The sequence below is a fragment of the Balaenoptera physalus genome (genome assembly GCF_965194825.1).
Source record: "Balaenoptera physalus genome assembly, chromosome: 10".
Classification (NCBI taxonomy): Eukaryota; Metazoa; Chordata; class Mammalia; order Artiodactyla; family Balaenopteridae; genus Balaenoptera; species Balaenoptera physalus.
Window position 1 is genome coordinate 102,037,182 of NC_138889.1, and position 15,700 is coordinate 102,052,881.

Sequence of the window (15,700 nt, forward strand, 5' to 3'; positions counted from 1 at the left end):
TGTTAAGCATGTCTGTATATTCTCATTTAAATGTCACCACTTTACAAGGGTCCTTTTTTTAAAATTTAAAAAAAATTTTTTATTAGAATAAGTAAACTGAGGGTCAGGGAAGTTAAGTAATTTGTCCAGAGTTAATATAACTCATAAGTGACAGAGCCCAGTTTTTGTTTTATTTAAATTCACAATGACTGTTCTATTAAGCTATAATAGTAGTATAATATTCAGTAGTATAGTATTCAGTGTACTATTTTCATTAGACTATCTGAATGGACTGTGTAGCATATTTGATATAAAGTATTCAGATTGTTTTAATGTGACTGAAAGAATAAATAAAAGAATAGGAAGGACAGTACATCCATGGCTATTCCAGGTCCTTTGCTCTTTTGAAATGATAATCCTACAGGAGAATGAAGTTGATTCATACGGATAGTATCTATACTTGATATGATCAGTGCGACTAAGTGTAGTGTTAGGCTCCTCAGAACCTGACTCAGCTTGTTCTCCCTGCACACATTGCTCCTGTCTTACCGCTGTAGGTAAACATGCTATTCCTAACTTGGTAAAGAATCTGCCAGGAGGGCAACAGAGCTCTTCCCAGAATTTCTCTGAGGACACTGTGGTCTCTGTTTTGAATACCATCAATGAAGTTATTGCTGAGAACTTGGAGGCTGCCAAAAAGCTTCGAGAGACACAGGGTATTGAGAAGCTGGTTTTGATCAACAAATCAGGGTGAGATGAACACTTAAAATTACAACTGGAAAAATTTGAATATGAGAGAGGGGTTGCTGGGAAGGGGCTTTCTTTCCCCTTTTGCTCTTTAAGGTTATTTTCCCTTATTTACATGGAAAGTATGAAGAGGTATTGCTCTTTTTTCTGTCTTAATGTTGATCCATAAATTGATAAGACTCTTACATCAAACATTTTTTTGTGTCACCGTTTGAGTTAAAATATGGGACTTGGTGAATACTTGATCTTGCCCGTTTTGGGATTTATATTCTTACGTTACATTACATTAGAGAGTACAAGTTCTCAGCTTCTTCCCTCGTCCTACATCCAAATTCCATCTGGTGTTACTTTCTCAAAAGGAACCGCTCAGAAAAAGAAGTTCGAGCAGCAGCGCTTGTATTACAGACAATCTGGGGATATAAGGAACTGCGGAAGCCACTGGAAAAAGAAGGATGGAAGAAGTCAGACTTTCAGGTAGAATAACTCTTGGGACCACGACTTTCACCTTTTTTCCCCCTTGGTCTCAGGTAATGCTTTTGTCTTTGTTTCTTCTATTTCACTGTCACACTGAGTCTACTTTTTTCTTTTTTTTCTTTTGGCGGCATGTGGGATGGTTCCCCAACCAGGGATTGAACCTGGGCCTCTGCAGTGAAAGCGCTGAATCCTAACCACTAGGCCACCAGAGAACTTCCCCTGAGTCTACTTTTGCCCCAAGTCTCTGTGTGTAAAGAAATCATTTATTAACTTTTCCCCCAAAATGGTGCCTGTAGTTCATTTGCTGCTGAAATAGCTCTGGTCTTCCTCTGTGTCATAGCATAGTGTAAATAAATACCAGTGGTAATGAAGGATGATGGCCTTTTTGACTTTTCTCCAAATCTGCCTTAGCCCTTTGAAGGAGTTTGCCATTTTCTGAGACTGTCATTTTCTGAGACTGTATCTCCTTGATAGCGTGAGTGTTTGATACCTTTGTAATCTGTTCAGAACACAAACAGAAGCCTAATATCCTAGTTCTGTTTCACTATATAGGTGTTTATTTAACCCTTACGAGTTACCTTTTGGTAAGAATTGTATTTGAGAATAAGGACCTAAAAGTCTGAGCCCATTAAGGAATAAGATAAGGGTGAATTCATTACTCTGTGACATTATTGTGTTTTATGTTTGCCTCCAGGTGAATCTAAACAATGCTTCTCGAAGCCAGAGCACTCATTCATATGATGATAGCACTCTCCCTCTCATTGACCGGAACCAGAAATCAGGTACAGTAACTGGGGGACATACCCCTCTGCTTTTATTCCACTTCTGCTATTCTTCTGCTATTCTTTCATTAGATGGCTTACCATCTAATGAAATAGGATATATATATTTATTTCTGAATGAGCTTGTCTTTTGGTGGAGGAAGAGTAATACTTCACCTCAGGATTATAACCCAGAAGCTGGTAGACCTGAGCATTAGAAAATAAGACAGGCAGTTAGCCTGAGTGTGATTCCCCCATCTTTGCTTGTGGACTTAAAATGACCAGGGAGTGAACCCTACTCTGTTTTCTCTATTTAAGATATAGTTGGCACATAACATTGTATAAATTTAAGATGTACAACATAATGATTTGACATATGTATATAGATAGTGCCTGACTTAATGATGGTTTGGCTTATGATTTTTTGACTTTGTGGTATTGCAAAAGTGATATGCATTCATTAGAAACTGTATTTCACATTCTGAGTTTTGCTTTTTTCCCTGGCTAGCGATACATGGTGGGACAGTGTCTCAGGCTGGGCAGCAGCGGCATCGGCTGCAGCTCCCAGTTAGCCGTGCAGTCATGAGGGTGGACAGCCGATACACTTACAACCGTTCTGTTTTTCGCTTTTAGTACAGTATTCAATAAATTATATTATGAGATATTCAACACTTTATTATAAAGTAGGCGTTGTGTTAGATGATTTTGTCCAGCTGTAGGCTGATGTAAGTATTGTGAGCACGTTTAAGGTAGGCTGGGCTAAGCTATGATTGGTGGGTTAGGTGTATTAAAATGCATTTTCAACTTATATTTTCAACTTATGATAGATTTATCAGGATGTAACCCCATTGTAAGTCCGAGGAAGATCTGTATATTGCAAAATGATTATTTTTCCCTTTTAAATGTTCATATAATACCAAGTAGTATGTGTTTACTGTTGAAAAATTAGAAAATACAGACAAACCAGAAAAATGACAACAAAAAAAGTCACTTATTTCTGTTATCCAGAGATAACCACTGCTATCCTGTATCTTTTAAACACTGCCATGTGAGCAAATACATTTTTCTTCAAAAGACAAATCATATATTAAGTGCTCATTATAACCCTTATTATCTTAATGACACTTGGGTTTTGCCTCAGTACGGGTCCTTGGGTCCTTAAAGTGTAGTCTGAGGATCACCAAATCTGTTGACATTTGTGCTGATGGTGCAAAAGCAGCGGTGGTGCTTTATTGCTGGGGGCTGAGTGTAAACCAGGGCGATGACGCCAAACCAAACTAGTTGTTGTAGTCTCTCCATTGCCATGTACTTGCAGTTATAAGAAGGGCCAGTTTTGGGAGGGTAGGGGGAAAAGAAGGAGCCAATTTCACTTAAGAATGTACTTGATGGAACTGTAACAATATTAATTTTATTGTTTCTGCTCTTGAGCACACAGCTTTTTAATATCCTGTGTTGGTGATACAGGGAGTACTCATAAAGCACCCTGTAGCATACCAAAGCATGATGGTTATCGTGAGGAAATGCACTTGTGCTATTGTTGGAGTTACTAGGTACACTAACCACTTTTTTTTTTTTGGAACACTATTTTTACTTAAAAAAACAGCAGACCTTTTCTTGAAAATGAACGCAGTGCGCTTGTCAGTTTGAGGAAAAATAACTGCCAGTACTTGCCTGAATTTTCAAGTGAAAATTTTAATTTTGGAAGACTTGTATCTGTCACCGTGAGCCTGGTAACATCCCAATAGTTAATATACTTTTTTTTTTTAAATTAATTAATTTATTTATGGCTGTGTTGGGTCTTCGTTTCTGTGCGAGGGCTTCCTCTAGTTGTGGCAAGTGGGGGCCACTCTTCATCGCGGTGCGCGGGCCTCTCACTATCGCGGCCTCTCTTGTTGCGGAGCACAGGCTCCAGACGCGCAGGCTCAGTAATTGTGGCTCACGGGCCCAGCTGCTCTGCGGCATGTGGGATCTTCCCAGACCAGGGCTTGAACCCGTGTCCCCTGCATTAGCAGGCAGATTCTCAACCACTGCGCCACCAAGGAAGCCCCGTTAATATACTTTTAAATGAAATCAGTGGCGATGTTAATGAATGTGATTTTTTTGATATTATATCATGAAATGTGTTAACATTTAGAAAATCGGCGTAACTCTGTGAACCAGTATTTTCCAAGTGACCAAGTGCATGATTTTCAAAATCATGCATGAGTAACTGATCCATTCAAAGTGTAAGACAGACCAATAGATATTAATTTAACAGACTGTGAAGAGAGCATTAGTTTGGATTCAGATTCCTTATTGCGCTAACCTTAAAGAAACTCTACTTGTCGAGTATTAGTATACTATCAAAGAATATCCACAATTATCTGAAAAGACTAATAAAGATCTCCTCCCTTTTCCAACTTCTTATCTGTGTGATGCTGGATTTTCTTTATATAATTCATCCAAAATAACATCACAACAGATTGAATACAGAGGCAGATATGGGAATCTAGCTATCTTCTCTTTAAAGATGTGCAAAAATGTAAAACAATGCTTTTTATTTTTTTAATAAGTGTGTACGTTTTATAAAGCCATCTTGAACAATTTGGTACACTATCCACTGTGATGCTACTAAATAAGAATCAGTTTGATTCTTTTTTTTTTTTTTTTTTCTGGTGAGAAAAAAAAATTTTTAATCATTTTTATCCTTTTTTTTTTTTATTGGAGTATAGTTGATTTACAATGCTGTGTCAGTTTCTGCTGTACAGCAAAGTGAGTCATTTATGTTCATCCAAAATAACATCACAACAGATTGAATACAGAGGCAGATATGGGAATCTAGCTATCTTCTCTTAAACCAAACTTTAAAGATGTGCAAAAATGTAAAACAATGCTTTTTTTAAAAAAATTAAAAGTATTATTTATGTTAACGGAATAAGTTTATTGTTTTCTTTTAATGAAATAAATATTTAAAATAAATTTTAAATGAAATAAATATTTAAAAGCACTGTAGCTATTTTTTTTTTTTTTTTTTTTTTTAACTTTATATTTATAGCTACTTTTTTTTTTATTTTTATTTACTTATTTTTGGCTGTGCTGGGTCTTTCGGTTCGCGCGAGGGCTTTCTCTAGTTGCGGCAAGTGGGGGCCACTCTTCATCGCGGTGCGGGGACCGCTCTTCATCGCGGTGCGCGGGCCTTTCACTATCGCGGCCCCTCCCGTTGCGGGGCACAGGCTCCAGACGCGCAGGCTCAGTAGCTGTGGCTCGCCGGCCCAGCCGCTCCGCGGCATGTGGGATCTTCCCAGACCAGGGCTCGAACCCGTGTCCCCTGCATTAGCAGGCAGATTCTCAACCACTGCGCCACCAGGGAAGCCCCACTGTAGCTATTAATACATGTAATCTACACCAGTGAACATTCTTTGGCTCCTCATAACTTCTAAGAATATAAAGGGGCCCTGAGACCAAATAATTTGAAACCTGCTGGCTTAGAGTGAATCGTTTCTTATGTTAGAGTCTGTAGGAAAGGGATCACTTTGAGTCCCATGAGGGCTTTGTCTAGAGCCTAGCACTTGTGGTGGGTGCTTAGTAAAAATTTGATGGGAGGGAGGGGGAAGGGGGGACAGACTAGAAAGCAATTTTTATGAGTTTAGATTTTGAAGAGTTGATTTTTGACCTGGATAACTTTCTGACTCCCTGTAGATAAGAAACCTGATCGGGAAGAAATTCAGATGAGCAGTATGGGCTCAAACACAAAATCATTAGGTAGGTGATGAATTCCTGCCTAAGGATATGGAGTAATCCGTATTATTATATGGGATGAGGAGAACCATCTGGCTCTGCAGCTCTTTCCAGCACCCGCACCATTTACCTTCCTGGAAGAACACTGGCTGGACATCCCATTTGGAAGGATTCAAGGAAATGTAGTAAAACCTGATCTATCTACCTTTTCCCACATTCCCAAATGCTCAGAGGTTAAAAAAAAAATCTTCATATGCCTCCCCCGTTAATACAGAGTCAAGTGTGTGTCCCTAAACTGTTGCCCACAGCCTTTCACAGTCTGACGCCAGGTTCGCTCTGTCTTACTCTCCATATCCTCTGTTTGAGCCCACCTAGAAGTAGACTAGGTCTGTCTCTTCAGTCTATAATTTTTTATTTTGCTCTTGTAATACCTCCTATTGGAATGTCCTTCCCAATTGCTTTGTAAATGGTCTTCATCCCCAAAGGCTTGGCTGAAGTCCTGTCTACTTTGTTAGGTCCTTCCTAACTATGGCAGCTCACCTCACTATCTTCTGCTAATTCCAGTACCCTTCATAGATCTCTTCAGTTTAGCTTTATTATCATATATGATATATATTGCCTTCCCAGTTAGATGTAAGTTTTTTTATGTCAAGGACCACCTGACCTTAATGCCTTTGGTAAAGCTCAAATGCTTCACCAAAGAGGTGCCTAGATCACATTTATCTACTTAATACATATTTTACACTAGAGGGGAACATCATGTCTCTGTACTTCTTTTTTTTTTTGTTTTAAACTAGATAACAACTATTCCACACTGAATGAGAGAGGAGACCACAATAGAACACTGGATCGATCTGGGGATCTAGGCGAAATGGAGCCATTGAAGGGAACGCCCCTGATGGTAAATTCTCTTTATATACTGTTGTCCTTCTAAGGCTAGTTCTGTTTTGAAGCCTGCATGTTCTGTGAAATAGGGAGAAAGTACGTACTGAAAGACAGCACCTTTTCTTGTAGGGGTTTTCAGGGAAAAAGTAGGAGTTTTGATTCATGTTGGGATTTCTTGTGCCATTATTCTGTGATGGTTGAGATGGGAGAAAGAAGGCTATAAATGTGTTGCTTATGTGACTAACGCCAACTGATCTATTCTCACATTACTCTCTTTCTGTTCCTGCCTTTTTTTGAATATCTTGCCCTTCACTTACTATTACCTTGTTTTGTTTGAGTTTACAAATTTGGGGATTTTCCTTAGATCTGGCACGCATTCATGAGGTTCCTATTTTCTTACTCTCATACTAACACATTGCATGTGTTCACAGCAGGACGAGGGGCAGGAATCTCTGGAGGAAGAGGTGGATGTGTTGGTTTTGGATGATGAGGGGGACCAAATGTCTTACCGCCCCCATGGTATGTCCTTCCGCCACCCCCAGGATCATCCTTGAGGAAGGAGGTCTCTGTGTGCCAGCAGTTTGCCAATCATGCTGATCTGATCCGTCTCAGCCACACGGGGCGTGGGGGTGCTGCTTCTGTGATTGTTACCTCTTAAGAGGCTGGGACATGCCACTGGTGATCTGATTCTCCATTATGTGCTACTTTCTTCCCTTCAGATTTGCTCAACTCTCTTTTGGTTCTCCTTATTCCCAACCCTATTAACATCTCTTTCTCTTTTTTCCCTACAGCAGAAGATTTAGCACCACTCTCTCCGCTACATCTGGGCTTATAATATATGTACTTTTATTTTTTGGTGGTGAAATGGACTGATGATTTTTCCCTTTCTTCGCTGGACTGTTGTGCCCACTGCCACACTGCCTCCTGCCCTCGTAGCCCTAAGTGGCTGCCTTCTTTCCATCAACTCCCTAACTTCTTCCAGTGAAGCTTAATTGTCCCTCCTCCCCCCTCCAGATCCCCTGCAATTACTCCCAAGAAGCCTGACTCGGTTATATGCATATCTTGAGAAACTGCTGCAGATTAGCTCTTTTTGCCAGCTCTCCCTGGAACTCTTGACCTTGTGTGGAGGGAGGGAGCGAGTGGGAATCCTCACTGGAAGCCATGGGAAGAATTGGAAGTTATATGCTATATATGCAGTGTCCAGCAATCTGATAAACCGATGATTCTTAAGCAAGATTTTTTTTCTCTTGGTGGGGAAGGGACCTTTACATTTTTGGAGAATGGCGGGCGTGAGCTCTTCCTTTATTCCTAATGACTATTTTTGAAGCAAAGAAGGCCGGCAACATTGGCACATACCACTTGGCAAGGGCCCTTGAGAAAGTGAAGGTTTCCTAGAGCTGAGATTAAGAAACCTTGCCCTCCTCATCTCCAGGGCAGGGACCATCAAGGACCTACAGACTCCATCTCTTCTCCACGCCTCATGCCAGCCCTGGGCTGCAGCTGCTGTCCTTAACCCTCCTCTCCCATCCTGTGATAATGTCTGCTGACTTGGCCTGGCCATTTGCAAGAGGCTGTAGAAGGAGGAGAATATGTCAAGGAAGACTTTTTGGGTGAGAAGGAGCAGAAAGATGTCTTCCGGGGAGGAGAAGAGCCTCTAGGAGGAGCTAGTAGGAATGTACATGAATCATTTAGTCTGAAACTGGCAGGAAGCTACGAAGCTGGCTTCCCCCTGCCCTTATTTCTCCTTTTTCTCACCCTTATAGCCCCATCCTCCCCTGCTTCCTCCCTGGATTGGTTGGCTGACTAAAGGACTTGATGTACATACTCCTGCCCCCTTTACCCTTAAAAAGGTGGGGTTCGCCCCTGGCTTTGCCTCTTCTTTGTGCCTTTGGCCTGGGGTGCATCTCCTCCTTCCCTTCCATGTGCCTTTCTTTGCCTCTGCAGTCTCATTTCTCATGATTTTGCAAATTATATTTTGTTGCTTTCTTACCTACTTCTTGGCCCTAAATAGCAGAAAGAAGAGGAGAGGTGACCTAGAGAACCTCAGTCTCTCCACTGGGAATTGGAATAGCCTCTAATATTAGCCATAGAAGGTTTTTCTCAACTGTGTATGTTGGGATTTTGCAAAAATCCTGTTCTGATGAACCTCCAAATGAGATTGGTGGGAGGAGTGAGTGGTGTGGCTCTTACTCCTTAGTTGCCCAGAATGATTGTCGTCTCTGAAGGGGTTATAGGGAAGTCGTGTCCATATCCCCCTCCCCGACCCCCCACCACCCCCATACCTCTTCCTTTCAGTTTAGTGTATATTAGCAGGTTGGGCTAGAGGAATCAGCTGCTATGCGGTTGATTTTTTTTTTTTTTTTTTAACCCTTTCCCTTACTTGCCTTTTACTCCTCCCCTTAATCTAAAAGCTCTGTTTAATGCAACTGGAAATCTTTATCCTCCTCTCTCCCCCTTCCTTTATATATTGAGGCTTTGGGGTAGGAGAAAAGTGCACAACCCACCACCCCCCTTCCCCTCTGCATTAAAATTCCTTATTTACCCCTTTTCCCCCTTCACGTTTTGTCCCACTCCTTTTCTGGCAAAAAGGAGCCCTTTCCTCTCTGTGACCCTAAAAGCATACTGCACAGGGGAAATCGCCCCCATCCAGATGTGGCTCCACTCTTGGTTTCTCTTGTCTTCTGCTCTTTTCCTGGTGCTCTTTTTGTCGGTGGGGTGTGGGTAATAGAACAACCATGGGCTTTTGGGGACCTTTAACTGTTTGTTTTTTCCTTTTCATTTATAAAAACACTAAACGTTCAATTTCAGAGAACCAAAAATCCCACTTTCCCACCGAACACTACTAAGGGGCATGTCTTCTGCTCCATACCTTTTCTGTTTTTCTCTCTCTCTTGTTAATGCTTTTAAAAACAAATGAGTTTTTTTATATAAATAAAGTTTTTAAAGTGTGTGTGTGGGGGGTGTGTGTCATTTCTTCACTTTAAGCTGTATCTCTTCTCTCCTTTTCATCTTGGTTACTTCCTTATGTATCAGTGTCTTTTTTCTCTGCAGAGCAACTAGAAGGGGATTGTACCAGGACTGATTTATTTTGAGCTCAATCCCAACTCTTAACAAGGAACATTCTTTTTAATTATATATGAAACATTTTTCCTCTGAAGATTCTTAAAAATTAAATGTGGCTAAGTAGAGCACGGGAAGCTTATTGCTAACTTAGAGATAGGAAACTGAAGTATAAAGAACAAGTCACTGGGATTCTTTTGTGACATTTGACAAAACTAACGTTGAATAAAGCTCATTGCAATACATGACCCTCTTGAACATTTATGGGTAGAAGATTAGAAACTACCAGCTCCAGCTATCATCCTAATAAGTATGAAAATGTAGAATTAAAAGGCTCACTAGGCCGTAATGTTGCTTCTCAGGCTCTCTGCAATCTTTTAGTAAGATGTTAAGGGGCAGGTCTATATAGCTAGCTTCCTCTGTGTCCTCCCAAGTAATATGTGGGTGGGTAGCAAATACTCATTGGATTACCAGGGGTTGTCTTTACTGTAGAGGCCAAGGATTAAGACCTACAGAAAGGGGCTTATTTCTCTGGGGCCCATATTTCCTGTTACATTATTAAGACTGGAGAATTTATGTAAAATGCTTTCTGTATGCCCAATCTTTAGATTAAAAATATATAGCTGCTTCTGGTGATGCTCATGTCTCAATTTTGTTGAACTAGGTCTTGGGTATGAAAACTTTCTTGGGCTTGTGAGACCAAGAAATCTAAGCATTGTAGCTGATAATCTTTTAGAGCTTGATCTGTGTCTGACAGTTGTAGTTTTAGAAGGATGAAGCACAGAGCCAAAAAGCTATTAGAGTTTGCTTTACAAAGAGGTTTGGTAGACCTGCTTGAGACTTTTTTTTTTTAAATGTAGAAAAACCTGGCTACTGGTGAATAGCCTTTATTTCTGTTTATTTCTGTCATATTCTTTATTATGCACGGGCATTGAGCTTCATAGAAACCTTACTCTTCTCTCTGGATTGGTCCATTTGTTTTATCTCATTCAATAAATATTTCCCCAGCATCTTCCATATGCCAGGCATTGTTGTGTATGTTAGGTTTAGATTAGAGAATGAAACAGATGGACCCTTTCTCATATGCAATCCATGAGAATTCTATGCAGCTGAGATCGGTGGTCTTTTAAAAACATTTTTCTGCCCTTAACTAAAACAAGGTGTTAAAAAGAATGATCTGTAAAGTCCCTGTATCTCGTTTCTTGACACTGATTTAGTAATGCTTTTGAAGGCCCTTGGTATCTCTTAATACCAACTTTAGGAATCCTGTGTATTTTGTCAAGATTTGCCCATTTGTTCCCTGATCCTTTAGAGCCTGAGTTTTTTTGGGTTTTTTTTTCCTGGAGGCGGTTATAGATTATGCTCAACCACTCTTCTGCCTCAGTGAGCCTTTTTTGTGAACATGTTTGTGCAATAGCTGCAATGAGTCTTGCTGTGACATACTTTCTGACAGCTCAGAGCTATGACCTCACTTGGCCACTTGTTCTTTCTTGCTGAACTAATGCACTTTGTTACAGACTAGAAGTATCTCAACCAGGAAGAACTAAGGACCAGTTATTCTAGATCGTTATTTTTCATTTTGTTTATCTTTATATCTGAAGTACAGGATAGTAAAGGTTTATCTTGGTATTTTCATAGGTAGAGTTACAGACCAACTACACGCAGCCTTATAGATCTGAGCAAGTACACAGGAATTACCTGGGAAGCTTGTTAAAAATGCAGATTTCCGTGCTAAGTTTCCAAAAATTGCTTAAATATGTGGGACTCAGGAATTTGAAATCTTACGTAACCTAGGTTATTCAAATGCCTGTGGTGAGTTAATTGCAACTTGAGACACTAAAGACTTGCTTTAAGAATTCAGCCTCAAACTAGAATCCAGGATGACTGGCTTCAACTCCGCTGGCAGTGATACTAGTTTCATGGTGGGTGTGGTGATAACCACAATAAAGGAGTGTTCATATAGGAAACAGTGTTTATCTCAAAGGAATGAATGATTACTGTAGAATCTGAGATGATAGTGACAGGCTGATATGTAGCATGTAGGTTGGAGAAACTTCTTTTGTAAATCATGTCATCTATATAATGCCCAAGCTGATGAGACGTGAACTTAGCCCTTGATATGGGGCCCTCTAGGGCAATAGAGAATTCCCTTGAGCCGATGGCTCTAACTAAAGTGTCACTTCTGGCTACAAAGGGTACCTCAGCTGGGAGGCAAGTGGCCCCATTGGCCAAAGCCAAGGAGGTGTGTCGAAATTTAAATCACTCCTGAGGGACAGCCTATACCAAGAAAGCACGCGCCTGCGCGTGCCCACACACACGACATTGTAGGAGCTAATTTATTTTTTTTTATTGTGGGATCTCAGTTCCCCACCCAGGGATTGAAGCTGGGCCATGGCAGTGAAAGCCCGGAATCCTAACCACTATGCCACCAGGGAACTCCGCAAATTTCTTTTTCATGTAAATTTATGACTTTTTTTTTTTTTTTTTTTTTTGACCTTGGTGCGCAGCATGTGGGATCTTAACTCCCTGACCAGGGAGCGAACCCTCGCACTCTGCAGTGAAAGCACGGAGTCTTAACCACTGGACTGCCAGGGAAGTCCCAACCTATGACCTCTTGACTTTGCTGTTGTCTATATCACTTAAAGCGTTAGTTCTTCAGCTGATCCACCCAGAATTTAGGGGCAGACGTGGATGGAGAGGAAGCTGGAGGAAATGAGGTAGGGAAAGCATAAGTGAAGATAGTCATTTTGGTCTGTCTGTATTATATCCTGACAATATTTTTTCGCTTTTTATGTAGTATGAAATGTAGCCATGGATGGATTGAGTCAAGAGCATTATACCTGTTAGTGTAATTGTAGGAGCCATAAATATTATTGTAAGCATGTGGCAACTAGCTATTTTGTTTTATTTTTAGCTGAGGAGAAAGTGCTATGCTTCTCACTGTATACATTTCTATCTTTATTGTTGAAAAGGACAGGTTCTTCCACTTTTATTTAGGATACAGAAGGGATTACTATCTTGCTGTCTTTGCCCAGGTATTTGTAGTGCTAATGGACAAATAGTCTGAATGCCATAAGGCATTTGTGCCTGAGGAAAAGAAAAAAATACGAGATACTAACGGTAATGTGCCAGGCACTTACACTGCTCTTGTCTTCAATTCTTTTTTGCTCCATCCTTAAGGCAAAGTTAGCATTGGGCTTTTGCAAACTTTGCACTCTGGGCCTTTTTACAACCCAGTCTGTTAGAATCAAGGGTGGGGGGAGTGTAGTGTGTATAGTTGGAACTAATTCAGACTTCTGTTTTTTGGCATTGTGGTGGATTGGATACTCTGAAAAGTACTTTCAGCAGAAACAAGATGCTGGGTAAAATGTATTTATTTAAAAAATAGTTACAAACATATTGCTGAACAAGCACAAAAGTAAGGCATCCATAGATCTTCAAAAATGAAGTGAAAACTGGAATTGTAGGAAGTAAGCAACTGCTAGAGCTAGCTTTTACTCAGCTTTTGCCAAACTCAGCAGGCTTTCAGCATCTATTTTCGTGACTATGCAGGGTATGGGAAACAAAATGAAGGTGACTGCAAGTAAAGCCAGGATACCCTCAGTGTAAAGGTGAACAAGAAATAAACTCTATGGAAGAGGGCAGCAAGGAATTTTTTGTCTCAACCTTGATATTACCCAAAAACTGGGCTCACCTCTTGGTGGGTGTCAAGCCAAAGATCAGGAGAAAGAAAGATTTATTACTTGCAACAAGTAAGGAGAACACCAGGGATCTTTGCCAAAGCAGTGTCTCTCCGGATCAGCAAAATGGGGGAAGTTTTAAGCTAAGGCTACATGCATATTCATGAAGGAGCTTGGGCTGAGGAGAATTCACCATAGAATTGGGGCTAAGGTTGCCAGAGTCCAAGCTGTAGTTGATTGAAGCCAGAAAAGGTCAACATCATCATCTTTAGGTTCCAGTTGATCTGGTGGTTGAGTGCCCAAGGGGGTGTTTAAATTCTGAAAAACAGCTCAAGAAAGTGCTTCAGACTAATCTTTACCTTTAAAACAGAACTGGGAGTCTCTACAACTCATTTATTAGCCTTGCTATTGTTACTTCTCTTGCCCAGTAACAATTTGTTCTTTTGTTCCCTTAAGATCATTATTACTGAGACCTGTTCAAGGGCAGGCATTGTGGCCAGGCTTAGATCATAAAATGGCTTAGGCCTAAAACAGCTTCTCTTATGTCAGAAAGCTATATCTGGTTCTTTTCTGGGCCCCCTACTTATCTGCTTACAGTTGGTCATGCCTTCAGGTGATTTCCAGAAGCAAATGCAATCCCTTGAAGCCCTCAATTCCTATATATAAACTCCCAAAGCAAATCCTGCTTAAAAATTATAAGATGCACAAAGAAATAAGATGCCACAAATGGAAAAGGGGCCAAAAAGTCACAGAAGCTGATCCTTAAATACTTCAGATGATAGCATTGTCACACAGACTAATGAAATAATTTTTGATTAATGAGCTAATACAAGTTTGAAGCTAAGAGGTGACAAAAAACAACCCAGCAGATTTTTTTGGGAAAAAAAAGCCTTTCTGAATTAGAAATGAAAAATACCAATTTGAAATAAAAACTCAGATTAAATTGATTGGAGAAATTGAAGGGGTTCTAGTGAATTGGAAGATCTCAAGAAATTATACAGAATGCAGTCCAAAGAGAATGAAAGGAAGAATGGAAAATGGCAAAGATGTTGAGAAGCAGACAATAGAGGACAAGAGAATGAGATCTAATGTACTAAGTTATCTGGAACTCCAGGAGGAGACAATAGGAAGAGACATTATCCAAGGAGGTAACCACCGATAAATTTTCAGATTTGATGAAAGGCACTAAACCTCAGATTTAGGAATCCCAATGAGTTCGCCAAGCAAGATAAAAAGCAACTCATATCTAGAGACACTGAGGTAAAATGCTCTCTATCTTGAGCAGCTAGAGATAAAATGCAGACAAACATTAGAAAACAGCCTAGATGGATGACCTGTCAGCATCAACAATGAAAGCCAGAAAACAGTGGAATTCTTTCGCTGCATCCCGTTAACAAAAGAAGTTATCGTGGAAATTGACACTTGGTAAAAGTTTTTTAAGAAAGGGCTAATTAGAAACATTTTCAGCCAAAAGCAGAGTTTGCCGCAGGTAAGTCAGGATTCCTGAGGCAGAAGGAAAATGGTCTTAAATGGAAAATCTGATGCAAGAAGGAACACTGAACAAAGATACTGGTAAATAATGTTGGTAAGAGTAGGTAAGCGTTAAGTGTAAAAACTGTAATTTGTGGGAGGGAAATATGAGCTAGAATTAAAATACTGGACGACAATAGCATGTAACTTGGGGTGACTAGAACACTAATTTTCATGTTCTTATATTCAGGAGGAAAATGAATGTATTGATTAGCTTAAGACTTTTGTGAAACTGTACCTATTAGCTAGAATAACCACTAGAGAACAGAGCATATCACCTTCAAACAAGTAGAGAGGGAAGAAGGCAAGAGGAGGATGGGGGGATCAGATCTGGTACTACCTCTGACAGAACAATCTAAGCTCCCAGGGTGCCAGTTATAGGAAGTGGTGAGGAGCCTACCTGTGTATCACAGTACTGGGACATAGTGTGTGCAGAAAAAGAACAGTGAGAGAAGTGTAGGGGGGGGCAGAGAGAACAGGTCCAAGATAGTTTCCATTAAAGCAAAGTTAAAATTTAAATAAAAATTATTTGCTGGGTTGTGTGTGAATTGGTCAGCCTGACTTAAAGATAGGAGGTTAGGACAGAATATTTTCATATCTTGCCCACTGAATTGCTGACTCCTGCAGTCCTTCAGGATATGGAACCTTAGTTTTACATCAGAGGAAGAAGAGTTAAATGAAAATTGAATCCATGCCCTCTATGTTTCCAGACCCCAGACCCCAGACCAAGATCCAAATAAACACTATAGGAAGATGAGAAAAAAATCCAAACATGAAACATCAAAGCAAACCCTACTCTCTTTGCTGCTAGTTACTTCTCTTTGCACTAGGAAACCATGCACCTTTTTTTTTTTTTTAATTTTTTAT

General features: G+C 40.3%; 1 protein-coding gene across 10 annotated transcripts in view; it reads left to right on the top strand.

Annotated features, from left to right (window-relative positions):
• CTNND1 (catenin delta 1) overlaps positions 1 to 9,514 on the top strand; it is a 52,090-nt gene extending 42,576 nt beyond the window's left edge. For 8 of the 10 annotated variants that reach the window (XM_082476074.1, XM_082476077.1, XM_082476073.1 and 5 more), the window contains 7 exons: positions 537 to 729; positions 1,086 to 1,200; positions 1,895 to 1,982; positions 5,640 to 5,702; positions 6,476 to 6,579; positions 6,995 to 7,082; positions 7,355 to 9,514. In XM_082476074.1, coding sequence (XP_082332200.1) covers positions 537 to 729; positions 1,086 to 1,200; positions 1,895 to 1,982; positions 5,640 to 5,702; positions 6,476 to 6,579; positions 6,995 to 7,082; positions 7,355 to 7,398 — 695 coding nt within the window. In that variant the 3' untranslated portion in view covers positions 7,399 to 9,514. The remainder of the gene's footprint in view (positions 1 to 536; positions 730 to 1,085; positions 1,201 to 1,894; positions 1,983 to 5,639; positions 5,703 to 6,475; positions 6,580 to 6,994; positions 7,083 to 7,354) is intronic. The other 2 variants (XM_082476078.1, XM_082476071.1) reach the window with 1 other exon arrangement.
• The last annotated feature ends 6,186 nt before the right edge of the window (positions 9,515 to 15,700 follow it).